At 41.1% G+C, this 24,112-nt stretch overlaps 1 protein-coding gene across 4 annotated transcripts in view; it reads left to right on the top strand.

The window, feature by feature from the left end:
* The window catches only part of LOC127571688 (contactin-4-like), a 1,728,143-nt gene that overhangs the window by 798,694 nt on the left and 905,337 nt on the right, over nucleotides 1-24,112 (top strand). For all 4 annotated transcript variants that reach the window (XM_052018293.1, XM_052018296.1, XM_052018294.1 and 1 more), the window contains one exon: nucleotides 4,951-5,086. In XM_052018293.1, the coding sequence (XP_051874253.1) occupies nucleotides 5,032-5,086 (55 nt within the window). In that variant the 5' untranslated portion in view covers nucleotides 4,951-5,031. The remainder of the gene's footprint in view (nucleotides 1-4,950; nucleotides 5,087-24,112) is intronic.

The raw sequence follows: 24,112 nt of genomic DNA, 5'->3' as shown, positions 1-24,112 counted from the left end.
CCAGCTTGCCATGAGGGACCTTGATAAAACCTTGCTAAAATCCATGTAGACTGCTTTGAACAGACTGCCCCCATCAACTCCCATGGATATCAAAAAACATCAATCATATTCATTGAGTCCTAACCTCCCCTTAACCAGCCCACACTGACTGTGCTTGATTAATATGTGCCTTTTTGAATGAAAGCTTATACTCTTCCCCCAGAATTGATTCCAGTAATTTCCCCACCACCTAAAGTAATGGACTGTAATTACTCAGTTTATCCTTTCCTTCCTCTTTAAACAATTTTACAGTGTCCATAGTCTTTCAATTCTCTGACACCACTGCTGTAGCCAGAGATTTGAAATATTGTGGTTAGTCTCTGCAGTTTTCTCCCTTGCTTCTTTTAAATTCATCTGGACCTGCTGATTTATACATCTTCAAAGATGCTCAGCCCCATAATAATTCCTCTCCAACTAGGTTTTTCCCATTTAATATTTCACATACATCCTCTTCCACAGTAACATATATTAACCTCTTCCTTTTTGATGACAAGTACAAAGTATCTATTAAAAACCTTACCCACATCTTCTACCTCCACAAGCAAGCTTTTGTTTTGGACCCCAATAAAACCTTCCTTAGTTAACCCCTTATTACTTCTGTGCTTGTAAAACATCTTTGGATTTTTTAAAGTTTTAAACGTCAGTATATTTTCATGACTGTTCTTGACTTTTCTGATTTCACCTGTTAATTTCACCCCAATGATTTCTATATTCTTCCAGGTTTTGTGCAATATGAAGCTCTGTGTCTGACATAGTCTTCCTTTTATTCATTTCCTTTTATGCATCTCACCATCTGGAAGACTGCAGATTTGGCAGGCCCGCCTTTTTTCTTTGTGAGAATACGTTTGCCTTTAACTTTAACTAAGTAGCTGTCCATTTTTGCTAAATCACTTCTTAGTGGAATGATGTTAGCTGTACACCAATTTGGAACTTTTACTTGATTGTCATTTTTTCAGAACTACAATAAATCTAATTGAATTATGATTACAATGACAAAAATCCCATCTGATTGGTACTAACATCCACCAATTAACCTGTACGCTCAATGTCACGTGGATACAATTGATCAGTGTTGAGACGCTTGCTTTGTGGGACACATCTGAAGAGTATATAAAGTTGACATGACTGATGGCTTTGATTTTGAGTTTCACTCCTTTGACTTGGAGGCTGATAATAGGCATTCAGCTTTGTTTTAATGATATTAGTTACAAATTCAGGCATCCACTTAAAGGGAGGGCCATGAGATGGCTGATATCATCTACCCTGTTGATGTGAATATGAGCTAAAAGGGGAACGAGAGATCAGATGAAGTTTATATCAGGAGCAATTGCAATTTTGATCATAAGGTAACATTCTGCACAATTAGTCATTACATTCCGTAGGATTGCAGCAATTCCTTTTAATTTTATTTTAGCTGACCTATAGAAAAGGACGAATGAAAAAGAACCAATACAATTGCATAGCTCTCTGCATGATGTGCTTTGAATGTTTTTTCTAAATTTCACGTGAAACCATTTTGGCTTTGAAAAGTATCAAATACTCTCACACATGATTCATCTGCTGCATGTTGGTTGAAATGCAAAATTTAAAAATCCTGTTGGAAATTGCATTTGCTTAATGCAGATTTCAATGTTATGTTATGCAGCACTATGTTTTTTAATTGTGTTGTACATAATCTTGGATGATTGTTGCGAGTAATGATCAGGAAATGTTTGCAGGTTTGTTCAATACATAAAGGCGGACCAAATGAGAACAAAGAAATCAGAGGTTAAAGCAATAAAAATAAAAGTTAATATTCATTTGTAAATCCTTAGCCTTATTTCATTTCTCATTTCTTCATCCTGTCCTAAAGTTTGTTGCTGCTTCTGGGTTTGAATACCAGCTGTTTTTTTACAGATTCATGGGGTGGGGGGGGGGCTAGACATTTGATCCATTGAGAATCCTGTTTAAAAACTTTTCTTCACCTGGTAAAGACCAAGTCTTGTATATTTTTACTCATTAGTGACAAATGGTTCAAAGACTATTGACAAAGGTTATTTTTAAAGATATCTTTATTAGTCACATGTATATCAAAACACATAGTGAAATGCATCTTTTGTATAGAGTGTTCTGGGGGCAGCCCGCTAGTGTCGCCACGCTTCTGATGCCAACATAGCATGCCCACAACTTCTAACCCGTACGTCTTTGGAATGTGGGAGGAAACCGGAGCACCCAGAGGAAACCCATGCAGACACAGAGAAACCAGAAACATTAATTGGTTTCTGGTTTCCCCTTCCACAGATGCTGCTTGACTGGCTTGGTGCTTCCAGCACTTTTTTGTTTCAGATCCCAGCACCTGTAGTTTTATTTGTTCTGTGTTTCATTAGCCATTGTTCCTGTTGTTTGCTTAATCCAATAATTTTTGTTAGAAATGTCACATCTTTCTCTGTTCCGAAACATAAATCAGCTCAGTCTGTGGTAGGAAACATGGAATAATCGACTGACGTACCTCTTAATTCTGTTTATTTACTTGTTATGACACAGGAGGAGTCCATTTGGCCCACTACATTCATGCTAGTTGTCAATAATCTATCTCATCAATCCCATTTCCCTCTCTTAATTTCCCAGTAGCCCAGCAATTTCTTCTTTCTCACATGCATGTCAAATCACCCTTCATTACCTCAAAATGTAGGTAAGTCATAAAAATCATTTACAGTGGCAGTTGGATGACCGGCATGTCTTTGGAATGTGGGAGGAAGTTTTGGACTTAGAAAGAGAACACACAAACTCCATGCAGATGGCATCCAAGGTCAGGATCAAACCTGGGTTCCTGCAAGCTGTGCCACTGTCCTCAGATTTTTCATTAGCAGCAAACATTTAGCATTGGCTGTTCATTAGACTCCGAGCTGTTCATGGATATTCTGTAGATTTATGCAGTGGAACAGTACCACACCCTCTTGAGAAGACTGACATCCTGTGTGAATAGGATGAACAGCCATTTTTCTCCTTAACCAATCAGACCACACTGAATCCACACTGTGTGAAGAAGCATCTGTTAGAAAGTCTTTTCAGTGTCAATTCATGTAAAGAAAATGAAAAGTGGTAAAGAAATATGAAGTTAAAAAGAGAAACATAAAAATAAGAATTACTTAATATATCAAATGTTCAGTTATAGGATTACACATAGAAATAATTTTCAATACCTGAAAGATGCTAGGCAGTTATTAAGACTTACCACGTGAGTGAAAATTCACATAAATTTGTGTATCTGAGACCTAACTTTTTCTGACATTCCTGTAAGATACCTTATGTTTATCAATGGCAAATTTTTTGTGAGATATTTGCAGATCACTGCTTGGATGGGACTAGGAAAATAATAATAGTGACTTCCTAGTTTTCATTCTCAACTCCACAGTTAAGATGCTGGAAATCAATGCTGGATTTACTCTTCAATAACAGTTTGCATTATTATTCACATATTATTTTCTCTGACAAAATCTGGAACATACTGTTTTGAGGTAATAATTGAAGAATATCCATTTGGACCAGGTGTTGGAGAACAAGAGATCATTTGCTGTAAAAACCTTCTGCAGGGCAAATACTTACATGGAGAATGGGGAGGTGGGTGGTGGTGGAATCAAAAGCCCTCCTGGAGACAGAACTGGTTAACTGGGAGCCAGCCCAGTCCAGATTAATAACACTTAGATGTCCAAATAATCATTGGACAAAATTCTGAATCAGCACCTCTGACATTAAATGTATTCATTTTCGATTGTGTCACTCCCCTACAGTTTTTCTTTGCAACTGCTCCAAGCTCCATCAATAATACAATTAAGATTAAATCTTTAATCAAATGCTGCCATAAACCATGCAATGATACAGTAAAACATAGTGATTTTAGTTGATGGTTTAGAATTATTGTCACTTGTACTGAGGTACAGTGAAAAACTTGTCTTGCGTATTGTTCATACAGATCAATTCATTACACAGTGCATTGAGGTAGCACAAGGTAAAACAATACAGAATGCAGAGTAAAGTTTCACAGCTACAGAGAAAGTGCAGTGCAGGTAGACAAAGTGCAGTGCAGGTAGATAATTTTTTTTAAGTTAACTATTTTTCTTAAAAAAAATCCCTTTGCATTTTCATCATGTTGATATGATGTTGATGCCTCCTCTTCGAGCTATTTTGTAAGTGTTTTGTACCTATAGGGTGTGTGGCTCCTTACCTTTGAGCTTCAACTCTGCTTGAACTGAATGATGAAAGACATGACTCTTGATGCGAATATGGGAAGCATGCTTCATTAGCAGTGATTTGTTTGAAATCTGAGGAGAACTGACACATTCTACCACCCCACTGGTTAAAAGAACCAAACTAGATCAAAAATTGTTCAGAAAATTTCCTGGTCTATTCAGCAGTAAAAACTAAAGCAAAATAAATTTGAGATGAAAACAGTGACACTTCTTTGAAACTAATCTTAAATAGTTCCAGGTTGGCCATTTGAGACCTAAATGATATTTTATGTGTGGTCAGCATTGCCCACTTCCCTGAACTGGTGGTGTTGCACTCATAAACAAAGCAAATTGCCTTATAGAGTGCAATACGCTAAATCGTCACCTTTTTTTTGCTCCCGGGTGTTTCTTCATTGTTAACATCTGTACATGACTCAATTGTTAAGCTTTTGCCCTCTCTGCTCGTTGAGAGGATCATGTTTACAAGACAAGCAGAACTGCCTGCTATTTCTTTTACAATGGCTTAGAAGTGTGCTTTTGATTATTCAATGTGTTTTGTTAATTGCATGATTTATTAATCAGCAAATCAGTTGTATTTAGGTGGATCAGCCAAGCAAGTGCCAATGTCACTGGTGTGTTCTGAGATTGGGCAGAGGACGAAATGCTTGTTTTTAATTCTTTTTCAAATTGGCTTTTCCCACAGATTAGAGGTTGTACCTTGAAAAGGAAGTCTTCTATTAACTGGTGATTGCATGAGAGGCTTATTTGCCCTTGGCAACTGAAGATGATGTTGCTATGGAAACTACTGTTACTACTATCATTCATTGGCTGCCTAGCAGGTAAAATATCATTAATACCTTTGATTTGTACATGTGACTGTGTTCAACATATTTGCTGAGAATAATGTTACCTTCATTTGTTAAAATCCAAAAAGAACTCACTTGCATTTACATTGGAGTTTGATTTGCCAATGACAATTTTATTTGGAATTATCTGAATTGTTCAAAAATCCAGATATATTTGATGTGGTAATGACCTGTTAAATGGCTCAAAAAATAGGCTTCCTTGTGATTGTGATGTCCCACACTGACAAGAAAATTTCTTGATTCGAACATCATTCTAGCAGACTTCTGCAGTGCATTGTGCAATCATGTATATTAGATAATGTGAACTAAAGCAATCAATTATGAAGTATCAAAAGCAGGATATCAATTTAAAAGTGTTCTGAATGTTTCACATGTAATTACCATTGGATCATAATTATTATATCTAAAGCAAGTAATGGTGACTATAAGAATGATGTTTTGGTGCTACTAAAATGTGCACTACCTGCTGTTCGTGTTTGTATATTTTTTTGAGATTACCTTCTCACAATATTCTTGTCAATTAATGCTAAGAATGATGTATTTTTAGATAATGCATTCTGAATGCACAATGGTAAAGTAAAATGCCGATCATTTATAAATAATGGATGCATGTGGATTACTTTATTCCTGATTAATTTAGATTCAGTCATGACTCCAATCCATAATTTAAATGGAGAGTGATAATTAAATCTCTGCTTGCATTGAGGAAAGCTTTAAATGCTTTCAAAGGAGCACCATTACTCTTTTGTAGAGTCCAAGGAGTCAGTACATTTTATAGAAAAGTGAAGAACAGCTTGCTGTGAAAATTGTGATTGGGATACATGTTATTGCTTGTTGTCAAAGTTCACACCACGACAGATGTGAAATCAACTACTGTACAAACAATAATGATGCATTTTTCTTAAGGCTGAGCTAATTATTTTTGAAGTCTCATTTAAGGTTTTTTTTGGTCACGGATATATTGTAAATGATGTATTTGTGTTAGGCATTTACAAACTCTACAGGAAAGATCCAGCGGAAATGATGGGTCTTTTAAGGTTAGGTTTTCTTTTCTTGATAAATGTCACACTTTTGGTGTTAAGTGAACTGAAGCACTCAGCTTTTTTCATCTATAGTTTTTTTTCTGCTGCATCCCTGCTGTCAGCCTTGTAAAACCAGCTGCATCATCTTCCACTGAAATAAACAGTGAAGTGAAAATGATATATGGAACAGCAAACATGTAGTGCCCAATCTCTGAATCAGCAAGAGAATTTTCTTATAGTTGAATGACAATATTTTGTTTGTTTCCCACACACTTGTTCAAAGTGACCTTAATTAATTTAAGGTTGAGTTTTATTTTGCACCTCCATGGTTTTTAAGCAACATAAAGTATTGGAAAAAAAGTGTCTGATTCTTTTTCCTTCTGTTCACGGAAATAAATTTGACTTGAACACTGGTAAAGGATTTTCGTGATAGACCTTCCTCTGCTATGCTCTTCTAAGTGTGCTGTGTTTGGTCTGGAAACCAGAATAGATAGGAAGCTGTTGTGTAATATCTTCACCTTAACTGCTGCTCACAATGAGCTCCAGACTTTTCGAGCTCACTTTCTTGCATCTCTTAGAGGTGTTCTGATCCATATAACATGTCAAGTGATAATCTTATAATCTGCAAACAGCTTTGCCTTGCTGTAAAGAAGACTGAGGGGTCAGGCTATAGTTCTATAAACTGGAGCACTGTTTGCAGTATCCTTGCTGATGGTTAGAGTGACAGGTTGCAATTCTGAGAACTACTTCAATATTAATTTCTGAGCAATAGTTTCCTGACAATTGAAAAGCTACTTGTATCAATTGGTAGAGTGTTGCCAAATTCTGGGAAGTGCACTTAGGTAGTTTTTGGAAGATACTATCTTTTCAAGTCCATTCTGGGATCAGTTAGATATCCTGTCACATTGATTGGGTAGTTTTAAGCAAAGCTGTTTTTGTTTTGCTTTTTTTTATATAAACATTGGTTCAGGATTCAATCCTCCCAATTTAAGCAAGTCTCAAAAGCTGACCAGGTTACAGGTTAAAATTACTAATTACACTAGTTTAGAAAAAAAAATGTTTTTTTTATATCAAAGTGGTGTTTAATTGAGGAAGCATTAGTGTATATGTGTCTAAATGGAAATTGCAGTATAATCTTTTAAATTATAATTTTCAATTTGAGTGATTTTTTTTAAACCGGGTGCCACTTGGCCGAGGACTAGATATGATTATTTATTGAAAAAAGTTGATTTTGGGTGGTAAATCCATTTTAAGCCTTGTTATTAAATACATCCAGGAATACTTAATAACAAAGTTTAAAAAAATTATAATACTGCTGAATTGTACTGGGTAATGGGGGATTTTACAATAGTGATTGTGGAAATGGATTTGAGCAGAACCTAACGAACTCAATCTCAAGCAGATTTTGTGTGCGGAAATCTTGATTATGCTCAAGAGACTCTGGTCCTGTGTATTCATGTTGCAAAAGTTACAGGAACATAAATAAGGCACTTAGCATCTCTCATCTATTCATCATGCAATTGAATCTCAACTGCTCCATATCAAAATGCATTTTCCTGTTTTAGCTCAAATTAAGACAAGATATCTTTATTAGTCACATGTAAATTGAAATACACAGTGAAATGCAACTTTTGCGTAGAGTGTTCTGGGGGCAACCTGCAAATGTTGCCATGCTTCCTGCACCAACATAGCATGCCCACAACTTCCTAACCTGTACATCTTTGGAGTGTGGGAGAAAACCGGAGCACCCAGAGGAAACCCACAAAGTCATGGGGAAAACATACAAACTCCTTACAGACAGTGGCCGGAATCGAACCTGGGTCGCTGGTGCTGTAATAGCATTACACTAACCGCCACATAATACAGCCCGGCATGATTCTTTTGAACTCCTTCTTGAAGATTTCAATCTTCACAGCAATCTTTAGCCTTGTGTGGCAGAACAAATTCCAAAGATGAAAGAATTCTTCCTGATTTCATTTGGAAATCATGGTTCTCAAATGAAAGAATTATGATCCCTTGTTCTGTATTCCCCAGGTAGGGAAAATAACTTCTCTACCCTATTGAATCAGTTAATTGGTTTGAAGACCTGATTTACATAATCCTACAATGATCAAAACCACAAGGAAATGATGAAACCTGTCTTCAGCATTTTGCCTTTCACGTACTGGTGAAACTACATTCAGAAAGTAATGAAGTAATGTTTCTGTCCTGAGGTTCATGCCTATAAGTTGCATGATCCAACTTATTCCACCACCCCATCCCTTCACACACTGACCAATATTCATTTTGCTATTTTAATTTTTTTTGACATGACATACAGTAGCTTTTAAGCAACTTGTTAACATGGAACCTTAAGCCTCTTTGCACTTCTGTGGTTCCTGGTCTCTCAACGGTTAAAAGATATTCAGATTAACTTTCTCAGATCTGTTCTGGTAAAGGTCATCCATCCCCACATTGATCTTCATCTTCATCTTCATTTTATTCTATTTACCATCAAGGTCTCTTTTGAACTTTCTGTTTAAGGTGCTTCCTAACTTAGTGACTTCTGCAAACTTAGACATATAATCAACTATATGAATGACTTCCAGAAATGTGCTGCCTTTATCACTGAAGCTATTCTGTTTTTGTCAACAAAGGAGGCAGAATTATAACACATTTAGACCACTGAATCTGCTTTGTTTCTTTTAATGAGCATCCATTAAGTCTTAGTCCATTGCTCTTTCCCCACATGGCTGCATTGGTTACAACTTGAAATATTTTATCCACAACCCTATCACGCAGGGCATTCCAATTCCTAACCATTCATTGTGTGAGATGATTTTCCTCATGCCACTTGCAGATCTTTTAGAAATCTCTTGAAATCAGTGCTCAAATCTTTGACTCAACTTATTATTTATGCCATATGAACCCTTTATAATTTGTATTTCTATATATCTCCAAGTGTTCTCTGTTCTAAAGAGAACAACTCCAGTCTGAAGGTAGTTTGTGCAACTATAATCCCTCATCCTTGACATCATTGCAGTCAAATTCTTCTCTACCATCTCCGAAGCATTCACACCCTCTCCAAAGTGAGTTAGACATATTACACTGGCTGGGAATGTCTTATATTTTTTATAGATTCAATAGAGCATCCTTGATTTTGTGTGCTTATGCATCTATTCATAAAGTCCAGAGTCTTATCTGAACTTAGAAAAACAAGAGTAGCATTGGCCATTTGTTCCTTTAAACATGCTCTATCTCCTTCTGAAATATATTCAGTAACCATGTTTGAATTCCATGGGTTCATCACCCACTGAGTGAAACAATTTCTCCTCATTTCGGTCCTAAATGTCCATATCCTGAGACTGTGATCCCTGGTTCTAAACTCCCAGCCAACCTGTGCATCCAACCTGTTGAGCCATGTCAGAATTCTGTATGTTTCAATTAGATCTCATCTCATTCTTCTAAATTCTAATGAATTTTGGCAGAATTAACCATTCTTCAGTCCTGTCATCCTAGGAATTAGGCGAGTGATCCTTTGTTGCACTCCACTACAGCAAGTGTTTACTTTTTTAAGGAAAATAAAAGGACACACTTGCTGCAACTCATTTAGTTTACTCATCTTCTTCAGGAAGGAAATCTGCCTTCTGAAATGGCCCAGCAAGTCTATATGTTCAGAGTTTAAGAAGGAATGGACAATAAATGCTGCCAGCCTTGGGACTTAACAGCAGTTCATTAGTTTCCTGGTTACCATAAATGATATCAACATTTTATTTGCAGTGTATTTTATTTAAATGTAAATTCCCTAGTTGCCTAGTGGTATTCAAACTTGTATCTCTTGACCAATAATCCAGCCACAGAGATGCTAGACTAGAAATTTAATCACAATGCTTTTGTATCCTCATCAGTCTAACACTAGAATAAGTCCTGCTTCATTTAAGTATTATTATTTTAGATGTGTTTTAAGTCTTCATAAATAAGCTCAACCTCACTCCATTTTGCTTCTTAAGAGTGATGATCCCTCAAGTCATACCCCATAGGCAGACAATGTTCCTAATAAAGGTGGAAATAGCTTGTTCAAGAAAGTCTCCAAAACTTCAATCCATAAATTCTTGCCCATTTCTGCCCAAAACACAATTACTATCCCATTTATAATGAATTAGTTAGAGACTCTCTTGACCACAATTGTTTACCTTTTACACCTCTTCCATTTAATGGCCTAAAACATATATGGTGAAGCGTCATAGTCCTTTTTGTCAATTCCAACCAAATAGATTCTGCCTTTGATCCTGAGCAAGTTTATCTCTGCTACTAGCATTGTAGTATTTTCCTTAATCAGGTTGCAGATTATTTCATTTATTTGGACTTTTCCAATTTTTATTGATTCCTGTAAATATTCTTTTCAAACCTTTGATCCTGAGGTCTATTTGACCTCCCTTTTCTTTTCCTTCCGTTGGTTGACATCATCTTTAAGACTTGCACCACTTATGGAGTGGTGAAAAAATGCTCACCACCTTTGGTCGATTCCCCACCTGTTCCCCCCAACCTCTCATCACTCTGCCCAACCATCACCTTCTGTCATTTACTTCCACACACACACACACACACACACACACACAAATATTGTGATTAATCTGAGTTGCTAGCCATTGGCTTGTGCTTGTGTGTTCAGATTTTGAATAATGCTATTCACTTAATTTTAACTGGAAATGGTTGGCACTCCTGATTGCAGGTGAGGTGAACTGGTGTGCTTCTGACAGCATTTCATTTTTTTTTTAGCTGAGTGAACTCATCAGAACTGTTGAGTTCTAACTGGTTCCCCGTTGGTCTTCACAATCCTCCACCTCTTTGACATCCCCGTCAAACTACCATACTCCTTGACCCTCATTTGCTCCGGACCCCTCTCCATCATCCCTTTACCACATTTTATTTTCAGCTCCCATATGTTCTCCTAAACACTCACCTACATTACTTCTCCATTTCCCTTATTGTCATCTCAACATCGCTATCATCTTCTCAACACTTAACATATTCTCAATCCATCATCTCCTCAGCACTTCCATTGTATCCTCAGCCTTTCGTATCACTTCTTGAAAACCCCTCCCCCATGATTCATTGATCCTCCAATCAGCTCCCAAACCCTTCAACTCCTCAAGTTCCCTCCATCTTCACCTTCAACCACCTGTCATCTCTTCAGCAACACTTCCAATCATATCTTTACCTTTGTCATTTTCCCAGGCATGGGCAGTGAATACTGGCTTTTCCAATGATGCACATGTCCCAAAAAAAAGAATAGAAAAACACCAACCAGCAATAACTCAGCTCCCCAACATTCAAACCTCATCTCCTTAGCAACACTCCATTGTCTTTGTCGCACAACATCCTGATCATGTTTCCTCATACCAGGGACATTCTCTCCTGTTATGTCCCTCCAAACCCATCTTCACGTGTCACTGTCCCTCCCCTTTCCTATTTCCAATCTGCTAGCCAACACACTATCCCAAGGATTTACGCTATCTTTTGTGCTCGGAGATTGTGAAATAAAGGCCCTTGTGCATGATAACTCGTGTAAACCCCCTTCTGCCTCATGTGACACATTGGATTTCATATTTATTGTAATATCCAGAGCCTTAAGACTTTGCATGAGATAAACACTGGATTTGATGCTGTACTTTTTCAACATGTGTTTTCACAAGTTGAATTTCCAACCCTTCCTCTCCTGTAGGCCGGAGTGTCTTTAGAGCAAACTTTTTCACAACTTCAAAAAAAAAATGTTGAGGTGATATACTTTATTATCTTTCTGTCCTCGAATTTTTCTTCCAATTCAATAGAAGTTTGATAGTTTATATGTGTCTCATCTTACTGAAGACATGCTGACCAGTGAAACCATTTCCCACGTGGTTGATGGCAAACTGATGAAGTATACACCATTATCCACTGTGGTGTAGCAAAGGTGCTTGGACTGTGTAAAATGTCTTGTGTATACTTCATGCAGCCATCATTATATTCTGGGGTTGCCATATTCAACAACCTATATCCTGTTGTTTGTAGACCAATGATTCATCAACAAATATTTCCCCAAGTTAAGACAGTTACTCAGGACAAGGAGTCAATGTCTCAGGAAAATACACAGGACTTTATCGCTCATTAAATTACTCATTAGTAATCATATCTCATAAAGAGCAACACACACAAAATGCTGGAGGAACTCAGCAGGTCAGACAGCATCCATGGAGGGAGATGAACAATCGACGTTTTAGCCCAAAATCCTTCATCAGGACTCAAACTTGATTTCATGCATGAATTTGAAAAAGCAGACAAACCTAATTGTGAAGTGAACATTTTCATTCGGAGGGAGGTGTGCAAAGATCCAAGTTGTTAGTTTTGAGGTACAATTTCAAATATTCATTGCATAAAACATTGCTGCTTGATTAATTTGGAGTCTATAAGTTATGCTGGGCCCTTATCTCGGATGTGAATAAAGGTTGCTAAATGGAAGTTGAAATTAGTAAATACTTAGAAATGGATGGGGATTTATAATTGTTCAATGGACTGCTGAAGGGCAGTGGTTAAATAAGTGGATTGCCAGTCTCATTACTTTATGACCTGTATAATGATCCACATTGATAGTGGAACGAAACAGATGGAAATTCAGTCAGTTTCTTTTCTACTGAACTTTCTCATCAAAATTTTATTTACTCTGAGGAAAAGTTACCAAATCAAAGAAATTTGAACTGTGTAAATTGGAACTGTTATTTGATACATGAAGTGACACTGAATAATGTTTCTTGGCAATTGAGAATGCAAGCTGAATGTTACATGTAAAATTCTGTAATGTTAAAGCAGCTTTTATTAAGTAATTTGGCCTCCCCAGAAAACAATTTCTGGGGAGTCAGAAAACTGACTGAATTTCCATCTGTTTCAGCCCACTATCAACGTGGATCATTATATAGCTCATAAAGTAATGAGACTGGCATTCCATTTGTTTAACCACTGCCCTTCAGCATAAGAGAATGATTTTTCTGGTGTTTACTTTGTATCCACTCCAGGTGTTAGCAACTGTACAGAATACAGGAAGATGACTTCTTGCATTGAAGTAAAATATTCAGATTAACTGAAACATCTTGTTTAAATCTACAGAATCAAATATGTCCCTTAAGGAAAAAGATGGATTAAAAATGCATAGTGTCCAGTACTTAATGGATTTTCTTGATAAATGTATGTTAAGTTACTTTCCAGAAACCTGGAACAAAAATATGAAGCTCCACTGTCAGTTTTCAATGCTCAAATTACACTGAATAATTAATCCAATTAATTTAACTTCAGAGTAGACCATCAAAACGGAAGGACCTTGTAGTTGACTGAACCCTTAGCTATTCTGTCTCTATCTAATTGATGCTGAATACACAGACAAGTGAATAAAGGGCTGTATTTCAGCCACAAAGAAAGGCAACATAGTTGTTGATATTGCCATGCTAACCTTATTCAGGAGGTTGCTTGTATCAATAGGGGTAATACTCCATTGCCCTTCCAATTTCTGTGTGTGACCTGGGAAACTGGAGAAACAGAAAACCTCAATGAAAATCAGTTCTGAGTGTTTTGTTAGATGAAGAACATGAAACCCAAAATACCTGAGTTAAATTGATGTTAAACAATTCTTGTATACTACCTAAGCTGAATTAATTCTGTAGCCTAATTATTGTGATTGAATACTGTTTGAATAATAGAGCAGATGACCACCAAACGGCTGTGGTCCAGTTCCTGGTCATCATTTAAATCAATGTCACAGTGAATTATTATATTAAATTGTATAATAAAGAGATTATTTCTCATTTGCAGTATTCATTATGGTGATAAGTGGTACTTGGGAAGTCATTTATTTTCTTGCATCAACTGACAACATTCCGCAATCTTCAGTCAGATATTGGCTCAGGATTTGGCTGCATTTCCTTTAGATCATTTCAATAGCAAAGGCTGGTTAATTCCTCAGATTCATTTTGGGATATTTCATCATTTTTATGGTGCTATCTGTCAAATTTGAGGAAGATTCACATAAATTCAAAGTAGAAACTAAGAAAAGTCAATGTATTAGAAATCCTTAACATTTATGATAAAAGGTTTTTATGTATATTCCAATGCTAGGAAATAAGGTTAAGCCTCTATGAACAAAATGTACAGGTCAGTTGCACCAGAAAGATTTGCAATCTCATCCCTGTTCAAAGTAATAATGACTGAAGAGGGGTTCTTTGTTCAAGTGTTGAGTGCAATAATATGTTCACTCCCACAAAGCATGTTGCTGCATTTTTTCAAAGTATGGTATTTTGAACTATCTATTTTCCATGAAATCATTTAACAGCTTTTGGGGTCCAAGTAATTCAAAGATGAGTGTAAGTATTGAAAATAAAGGATGAGATCTTTCGCTTTGTTACCACTCTTAATCTTGAGCCACTGACATCAAAGGGTCATTGTTAAACAAGACCCTGCTGCCAGTATTTATTCCTGAGTGGGTAAAATGTTCATGCTGAAGACTTGTTTTTAAATCACTTTTCTTCCCCTGTGGGCCTGTTATTTTGTTTATATTCCTCTGTAGATTCACTATTTCCCCGACTACGAGAGAACTGTTCCCCATAATTATAAACTCTTCCATATAAACCTTTCATCTGGAGTACTTTAATTTCCCAAGTGTTGTTTTGTTCATTTAGTTACCGTAATTTTTACATGTATTACAAAGCAAAATTTCCATGTCAAGCCACAATCTCCCTGTTGAATCCGCATGACTTTTTAATTGCAGTTGTATATTTCAGAGGAGCTTCTCTTTAATTTGCAATTTTTTTCTTACTTTCTAGCTTTCTTCACTTCTGATATTACTCCTCCAAAGTCAGACTCATTTCCTCTTCTATCCACAATCTCACATTCCTTTCTGCAATTCCTTTCTCTTCTCCAACTTCTCAACGTTCGAAACAAAGCAGCTCTGCAATTCTTTTCCTATGCTTCAAATCACTAAGATCCACCCAATATTATGTGATGAACTATGGTCTTTCAAAGCATCCCTTCAAAAAATGAATGTCAAGTCCATTTAAGAATCTTTTGATTTTATTGCCACATGAAGCAGAAGCATTTTTTGTCTTGTAATTCAAAAAAATGCAACCTTTTCCATATCTTAAATCTCTGAAGCCATAAGCCAGTTTCTTCTGTGATCTGTGAATTAAAATATTCATCACCTAGAATGCTGTTTTCAAGCTTAAGATGTGAAAGCAACTGAATTACTGTACCCTATTTTGCAATCTTGGTCATGGTCTCATTTTGCAGTAAATAGGAAACTGTCATCAGCGTTCACTGTCATAGGTACATTAAATAGTCTTGACATTTCTGCCAACAGAGCATGTTTTTACGATGCACTTCATGACTACCAGAAGTACGATTCCCAGGGAAGTTTCTAAATACTGCAGCCAAAGAGCAGTGTCCTACCAGATTTTCCTGAAAGATCTCTAATTTCATACTGGTATTATGCCTAAACCCCATCATGCAATTAGAAGGACCTAAATCACATAATTGTATTGGAGGAAGTGAAGTCAGTGTCTCTGCGACTGAGGCAAAATGGCAGAAGATAGTCGCCAGGTGAAATCAGGAGCACAGAACATTTATGCCTCAAAATGAAACCTTTAGTCATTTGAAGATATTGTGTTTGTTGGGTCACGCCAGTGCTCATTTCTTGATCAATTAACAACAAGGAGAAAATTGCCCGGGCACTTTCAGATGTGATTTCCCCTTAGTGCAGCTGACGTTTGCTTGGCATCAGACGGGCATTTAGTGACGTCATCCAATGTGCAGCAGGTATTTCCTTGTTCATTGACTGAACTTGCTTTTAAAGATGGCCAACACTTATAACTCAAAAGAAGATGAGCAAATCCAACAAAAGATTTGCAAGGAGATGTGATTAAAGGCTGCTTCATTGATGTAATGCCAGCCTCAGTACGTAATACCTGCATCTGCCGGCCTCAGTACGTAATGCCTGCATCTGCCGTCCTCAGTTTTTCATTGTTCAATATATCTCTACCAGACTTGCCTGGTGTCCCAGTACTTTATGCAGCCATTCTACTTAATGCAAGGCAGAGATGCATGCTGCGATCTCTGCTGGCATATTGACCCCATTCTTTGCCATGGAGAGGGCCACCTGTGGTACCAAACTCAATCTGTCTAGACTCTCAAGGAGGGAAGAGGATGGTCAGTCACATATCACCCTTCATCTCCATGGCAGCTGCTCCCTGACTCCCAAGGGGAGAGTTTACAAGGCTCTGACTGCCGCCTTGTGCTGCATCACAGCAACGATAAGGCAGCTGTGGTCTCTGTAGGCAGCTACTATTGAGAAGTGCACAGGTAAAGTTTTAGCATGTGGATCAGGTGAAAACCACTTCAATGATTTTTCCAGCTGAGATTTTTCCCACTTTTTTTGTGGGTCACCTGATTGGGCACAAGTGTTTTGTAATGTATCCACTTACCACACCAAAAAAGTGAGAGATCCAATTTCTAGGCTTCAATGGCAAAAGAGTTCCTTTAAATTTGCTGTTATCCTGCTGGTATAACCTCACTCAAAATGCAGAGGACCCCTCACTAATACATAAATAGGGATTCTGTTGTGCTTCTGATGAGGCTGTGGCAAATGAACTGAAGTAAATCTGTGGAATTCCCTGCCAATACCACTAAAATGAAAACCTTCTGTGCTAGGATAACTTTAGAAGGTAATGGTATGAGTGGTTTTCAATAATTATGTTAAATACTGCATAAATGTAAAGATAGGTGAAGGCATGCAAATTAATCTCAGTTACTGCACAGAGCACTTAACCCTTTTCACCTGAGCGGAGATATGTGAAACTGACAAGTGTTCAGTTGCAGAGTGTAAACAGAGAATCACAGTTCCCTTCTTGGCATTATACAATTTGGAAAGCAAGTTAGTACCAGAGTGTGATGGTTCACAAACCACATGCACAAGATTCCTGACTTCATTTTTTTAAAAATCAAAAATACACATGCACATAAGCAAGACGTCTTATTTTATGAGGGGAATAAACCATTTTGCAAACAGTATTTACAGCTGTAATATAGACTCATAGAATAGTGACTGCACAGAAGTTTGTCCCATCATGTCCTTGCTGGATTCCAACCCAAGCAATTCTCTTGTTCCACCCACAGACATTTACTCTGTATGCTGGGAATCTTCTTCTCTCCACCTTATATTTATTCAATTCCCTTTTGAGAGCAACAGCGGAATCTACAACCACTCATTTGCAAGCAGTGCATTCCAGATTCCAGTCACATAAAAAAGTTTTTTTTGTCTTTTCTCCTTTATTGTGTACCCGTGACCTCTAGCCTTCAAACCCGCCACCAAAGGGAAATATCTACTCTCTCCTGACCACTTATCATCTTACAGTATATGCTTTCAGCAAATGTCTCAGCATTCCCTTCAATAAAAACAGTCCCAGCCCTCTCATCAATCCTTATTACTGTAGTTCCTCAACCTAAGAATAATTCTCTTAACTCTTTCCTGGCCCTCCTCTAATGCTCATGTATCCTTCCCATAACGCGATAACCAGAGTAGAACACTTCAAGTGAAGCAGAGTCAGTGTTTCATAAGGGTTCAGCATAACTTTCCTGCTTTTATACTATCTTTCTTGATAAAGCCCAGGATTGTGCATACATTATTGACAGCTTGCTCAACCAGCCTACCAGTCTCAATGATTTCTGCATGTGTTTCGAGGTCCATCTGCTCCTGCACCCCTTTTAAAACAATATCCTTTTTTCTATGTTGCTTCTCCTTATTCTTCCTACCAAATGCATGACCTAACATTTTTCCACATTTATCTTAATCTGTGGCTTTGCATTCCACCAGACTGTTTATATCCTGCTGTAATTTAGCACTATGGTCTTACACTTCAAATTACAGCAAGGTTTCGCATCATCTACAAATTTAGAAAAAATATGTGGCTTGCACCCCCAAATCCAGGTTATTAACCTGGATCATGAAAAGCAATATCCCTAACAGCAATCACTGGGGAACTCGCCTTCCTCTAGCCCAAAAAACAATCATTCACCATGCCCTTTTGTTTGAACATGGACATGAGCTCTGATTTTACACTGGATTTATGGCAATATATTTGTTCTGACATAAACAAATGAGCTCCACAAGAAATGCTGGTGCAGGTTTAAGCTGTGATGTTATTGAGGTTTACGATGATTGAAGGATTTGGTAAAAAAGTGGAGATTAAAGTTAAAACATGAACTGTGTGGTGTGTAATGTCAGGAGACACTTCCACAAAATCAAATGGAAATTTGGATATTTCTTCATTAAAACCTGCTGGGGTTAGCTCTGTTGAAAATTCAAATCCGAGATTCACAGATTTTTGTTCATCAATGCAAGTACATGAGATTTAGATACAGACAACAGTCATAAGAAGTAAAGAAGGAGAATGGGTTTGAGAGGCTGAATGGCCTTTATTGCACCCTTCACAAGAGCAGATTGTCTTCATTTGGTTCAAAGATTCATCCAAAAGCCACCCTTGCAAAATGTAACATTGAAGCATCAGCTTCATTTCTACTGCTTACATTGAGTAGTGTTGCTTGGATTCTGTGTTGTGACTGAAAGGGGTAAGTGCTGGCATGTAAGCAAAGGTGATACCTTGATGATTAATTGTACTTCCTTGCATAATGTTGCTATGGTATACTTGGAGCTGAGTGAAAGGACAACATGGTAGCAATGCCAAGTGAACAAATCAAGTGATTGAATGGCCACCTTTATGGTGTGAGCTTGTTTCTTGTTGATAGTTTTGAAAATAAAGGAGGGATTTGCACGATATCTTGTTTTTTTTTATTTGCTCTTGATTTTGATTGCATTCTGTTTTAGAATCATTTGCATGTTTTCAGTTGGATATTGAATTCTAAGTGGTAACTAATGAGTTGTTTTGCAGTCTGAGATAAAATACCTTCTGGGTGTAATGCCCTTGAAGATGGATGGGGAACTCCTTGTACACTTGATGCAGGACTTTTAGAATGTACTTGTTGGCCTCCGATAAGTGTGAAAGGAAGAAACAAGCCTTTCCTTCACTCCATAGGGACTTCAGATGCTGGAATCTGAAACAAAAAAAAAACGGTCAGGGGAACTCAGCAGGTCAAATCGCATCTGTGGAGGCAAGGGGATGATCAATATTTTGGGTTAAGACCCTGTATCAGAAATCAAAAGGAAATTTCCTCAGCTCCAGTGTGTCTCAATTTCACTATGTTAGTTTTCTTTATTGAGTTTGTTCTTCTTCTTGGGGTTGGCATTCGGGCAGAGTGTGAAGATAGCTCAGCTGTCGGACATGGTCTTGTAGTGGTTATGTTATTTATCCAGCAATCCAGTGACCAAAATGATAATTTAGCGAACAATCAGTTTCCACTATTAAGATGTTGTAGCCACACACAACGCGCTACTAATGGAACACACGGAGGCAGAGAGTGCTGAACTCAAAAGCCCTTTACTGATTCAAAATTGCACACTTAAATCTCCCATCCCATGGGCCCCTGTGACCTGCGGGGCGGACATGACGTCTGACTGTCCCCGAGGGTCTGCCCAGAGCGGGTAGTTCCAAAAGCGCTACCGTGTGTCTGCCTGCGGCTCCCAATGGTGGTTTGAGTCCCGTGTGTGCGGGCTGCCACATCCCACCCCCCTCCCCACTCCCCCCCCAAAGAAACATCCATCAGGAGAGTGGAGTCCCCAGTCTGTGTGGCTTGCCTGGGTGGCCAGCCTCGCCGGCGTGGTGCGGGTACCCTCATTGGTTGCTCAATGGCCAAGTGTGCCGGTTTGAGGCGGTCCACTGTAAAAGTCTCTTCCCGGCTACCCACCTCCATGACACACGTGGATCCGTTGTGCCGGATCACCTTGAAGGGTCCCTCGTATGGCCGCTGTAGAGGTGACCTGTGCATGCCCCTGCGAATAAAAACATACTCAGAGACTCGGAGGTCTTTAGGGGTGAAGGATGGCGTGGGACCATGCCTGGAGGTCGGGACCAGTGCCAGGGTCCCTACCTTGTCCCGCAGCCTCGTTAGCACCACTGCTGGAGTTTCTTCTGAACCTCGGGCCTCTGGTACGAACTCGCCTGGGACCATCGGGGGGGGGGTGGGGGGGGTGGTGCATAGACCAATTCCGCCAAGGAGGTGCCCAGGTCCTCTTTGGGGGCTGTGCGGATGCCCAGTAGGACCCAGGGAAGCTCATCTGTCCAGTCGGGGCCCCTGAGGCGCGCCATCAAGGCCGACTTGAGATGCTGGTGGATTCGCTCTACCAAACCGTTGGACTGGGGATGGTACGCTATGGTGTGATGCAGCTGGGTGCCCAGGAGCTGCGCCAGTGCTGTCCACAAACCAGACGTGAACTGCGCCCCTCTATCGGAGGTGATGTCCGTTGGGAGGCCGAACCTGGCGATCCAGTTTGCAATGAGCGTCCCGGCGCAGGACTCAGTGGACGTGTCTGCGAGTGGTACTGCTTCTGGCCATCTGGTGAACCTGTCTACCATGGTAAAGATATACCTGGTGCCCCGGGAGACTGGCAGGGGGCCGACAATGTCCTCGTGGATGTGTTGGAACCTCCTGTGCGTCGGCTAGAACTGCTGGAGGGGAGCCTTCACGTGCCGCTGGACTTTGGCAGTCCGGCGGTGTACGCAGGTCCTGGTCCAGTGTCTGACCTGTTTGCGCAAACCGTGCCAGATGAATCTGTCCGCCACCAGCTTGATGGACGCCCGGATGGACAGGTGGGCCAGGTCGTGCAGTGTGCCGAACACCCGGCGCCTCCATGCTGCTGGTGCCACGGGTTGGGGTTTGCCGGTAGACACATCGCACAGGAGTCGATGCGCTGCCGGGCCGATGGGGACGTCCTCCAACTGGAGCCCCGAAATGGCTGTGCGGTAGGCCAGGATCTCGGTGTCCGACCGTTGTGCTTCTGCCAGTGCTGCGTAGTCTATTCCTGAGGACCATATGCCCACTGAGTGGAGGAAGGGACGAGACAGTGTGTTGGCGACGACGTTGTTCTTCCCTGAGATGTGGCAGACATCCGTGGTGAATTCCGAAATAAAGGACAGGTGCCTCTGCTGCCGAGCCGACAATGGGTCCCATACCTTGGCCAGTGCGAAGGTGAGGGGCTTGTGGTCCGTATACATGGTGAACTCCCTTCCCTCGACGAAGTACCAGAAATGCCGGACAGTCAGGTAGAGCACTAGCAATTCTCTGTCCAAAGCGCTGTACTTCACCTCTAGTGGCCGTAGGTGCTGGCTGAATAAAGTGAATGGTCGCCACTGGCCCTCGACGAGCTGCTCCAGGACTCCGCCGACTGCCGTGTCAGAAGCATTGACTGTGAGTGCAGTGGATACATCGACTCTCAGGCGCACTAGGAGGGCCGCTTTTGCGAGCGCCTCCTTGGCCTGCTTGAATGCCTCCGTGGACTCCGCGTCCCATCCCACCTCTTTGGCCTTGCTGGCTGTCAGGCTGAACAAGGGTCTCATGATGTGTGCCGCCGCTAGCACAAACCGATGATAAAAGTTGACCATCCCTACGAACTTCTGCAGGCCCTTGACCATGCTGGGCTTGGGGAACTGGCGGACAGCCTGGACCTTGTCCGGTAGGGGAACTGCACCACATCGGTTGACTCTGTGGCTCAAGAAGTCGATCTCCATCGGCCCGAACTGGCACTTCGCTGGATTGATTGCCAGTCCGTGGTCGCTCACATGTTGGCAGAGCTGGCGCAAGTGTGCCACGTGCTCTTGTTGTGAACTGTTGGCCACCAGGATATTGTACAAGTAAATGAAAACGAAATCCAGGCTGCATCCCACTGAGTCCATGAGCCTTTGGAAAGTTTGGGCTGCATTCTTGAGACCGAAAGGCATCCTCAGGAATTCGAACAAGCCGAACGTGGTGATGAGGGCTGTCTTGGGCACGTCGTCGGGGTGCACTGAGATCTAATGGTATCCTCTGACCAGGTTGATTTTCGAGAAGATGGTCGCTCCATGCAGGTTTGTTGTGAAGTCCTGGATGTGGGGTACCGGGTATCTGTCAGCGGTTGTGGCGTCATTGAGCCTCCTGTAGTCTCAGCAGGGCCTCCATCCTCCTGCGGACTTTGGCACCATGTGCAGCGGGGATGCCCACGGGCTGTCTGAGCGACGGACGATTCCCATCTCTTCCATCTTATGGAACTCCTCCTTGGCGAGGTGGAGCTTGTCGGGTGGGAGCCTGCGAGCTCGGGCGTGCAGCGGTGGTCCTTGCTTGGGGATGTGGTGCTGCACGCCATGCTTGGGGTCAGCCATCGAGAACTGCGGGGTGAATATGGAGGGGAATTCCACCAACACCCTGGCGAATTTGTTACCCAAGAGGGTTACGGAATCCAGGTGGAGGGCTGGTAGCTTGGCTTCTCCGAGCTGGAAAGTCTGGAACGTCTCGGCGTGGACCAAACGCCGGCGTTTTAGGTCGACCAGGAGGCAGTTGGCTCGTAGGAAATCTGCCCCTAGTAGTGGCTGTGACACCGCTGCCAACATGAAAGTCCAAGTGAAATGGCTGGACCCGAAACACAGTGGGATAGTTCGCAAGCCGTACGTCTGAATGCTGGTGCCATTTGCAGCGGTGAGTTTGGGGTCTGGGACCACGTTACGAGTGTCCATGTTCGAGGGGGGAAGTAAGCTGACTTCGGCCCCGGTGTGTACCAGGAAGCGCCACCCAGAGTGTCGGTCCCAGGGGTACAAGAGGCTGTCTCGGTAGCCAACCATCGTAGCCATTAGCGACGGCTTGCCCTAGTGTTTCCTGGAAAAGCACATGGTGGACAGCAGCAGCTCGTGCCGGAACCCCATCTTTGGTGATAGAAACACCATTGTTCCAAACTTTCGTCTTTCTCCCCCTTGGGTCTTGACGGCTTCGGTTGCAGGGCCTGGGCTTTGGGGTGCGCGCTCATGGCTAGGCCAATGGAGGCTACTCCACATTGCTTACTCTACCAAAGGACGTCTACTTTAGCCGCGACCCTGCGTGGGTTGCTGAAATCCTCACTCGCGAGAAGGATGCAAATGTCTCGCGAGGAACAACTGTTCAAATAAAAGGCACGGCTTATGGCCATCCAGAAGCGCCAGCATATCATGAGCTTGGATGACGTGCGGCCGCCCAGACTGTCCATGTGTAGGAGTCGCACGGCCCGTTTGCGGCGGGAGAGTCCAAAGGTACGGATCAGGAGTGCCTTAAGCTTAGTGTACCTGTCCTCCGTTGGTGGCTGACGTAGGAAGTCGATGATTCGACCTGCCGTGTCCTGGTCAAATGTGCTGTGTGGCGTCGGCTGTAATGTCTCTGATATTGAACTGGGCCTCAGCCTGCTCGAACCAAACGTGGGACTGAGTGGCCCAGAAAGTCAGGAGCTTCAGAGAGACCGCGCTGTGCGAGTTGCTCGAACTCATGACTGGTCACTGAGTCGTCGGTCCAGATGCCATCTGGAACGTCAGGGTCACCAACGTAGCCGCATGCAACGAGCTACTGAAGGAACACATGGAGACAGAGAGTGCTGAACTCAAAAGCCCTTTACTGATTCAAAATCGCGCGCTTAAATCTCCCATCCCATGGGCCCCTGCGACCTGCGGGGCGGACGTGACATCTGACTGTCCGCAAAGGGTCTGCCCTGAGCGGGTGGTTCCAAACGCGCTACCGCGTGTCTGCCCGCGGCTCCCGATGGCGGTTCGAGTCCCACGTGTGCGCGCCGCCACAATGTAAGAATTAAATTCTCTGTTTTTTAAAAAGATTTGAAAATAAAAGAAATTCAAACATAAGCAGATGCTGGAAATCTAAAATAAAAACAGAAAATGCTGCAAGTACTCAGCAGGTCAGGCTGCATCTGTGGGAAGAGCAACATAATTAAAGTTTCAGGCCAAAGATCCTTCATCACAACTGGAAAGGAGAGGAAAGGAGCTTGATAAACTGCAGGAAGGGTTAGTGAGGGGGATGTAGGATA

The sequence above is a fragment of the Pristis pectinata genome, chromosome 6, assembly GCF_009764475.1.
Source record: "Pristis pectinata isolate sPriPec2 chromosome 6, sPriPec2.1.pri, whole genome shotgun sequence".
NCBI lineage: Eukaryota > Metazoa > Chordata > Chondrichthyes > Rhinopristiformes > Pristidae > Pristis > Pristis pectinata.
The sequence above is the reverse complement of the archived record's forward strand: the minus strand, read 5'-3'. Positions and strand labels throughout refer to the sequence as shown.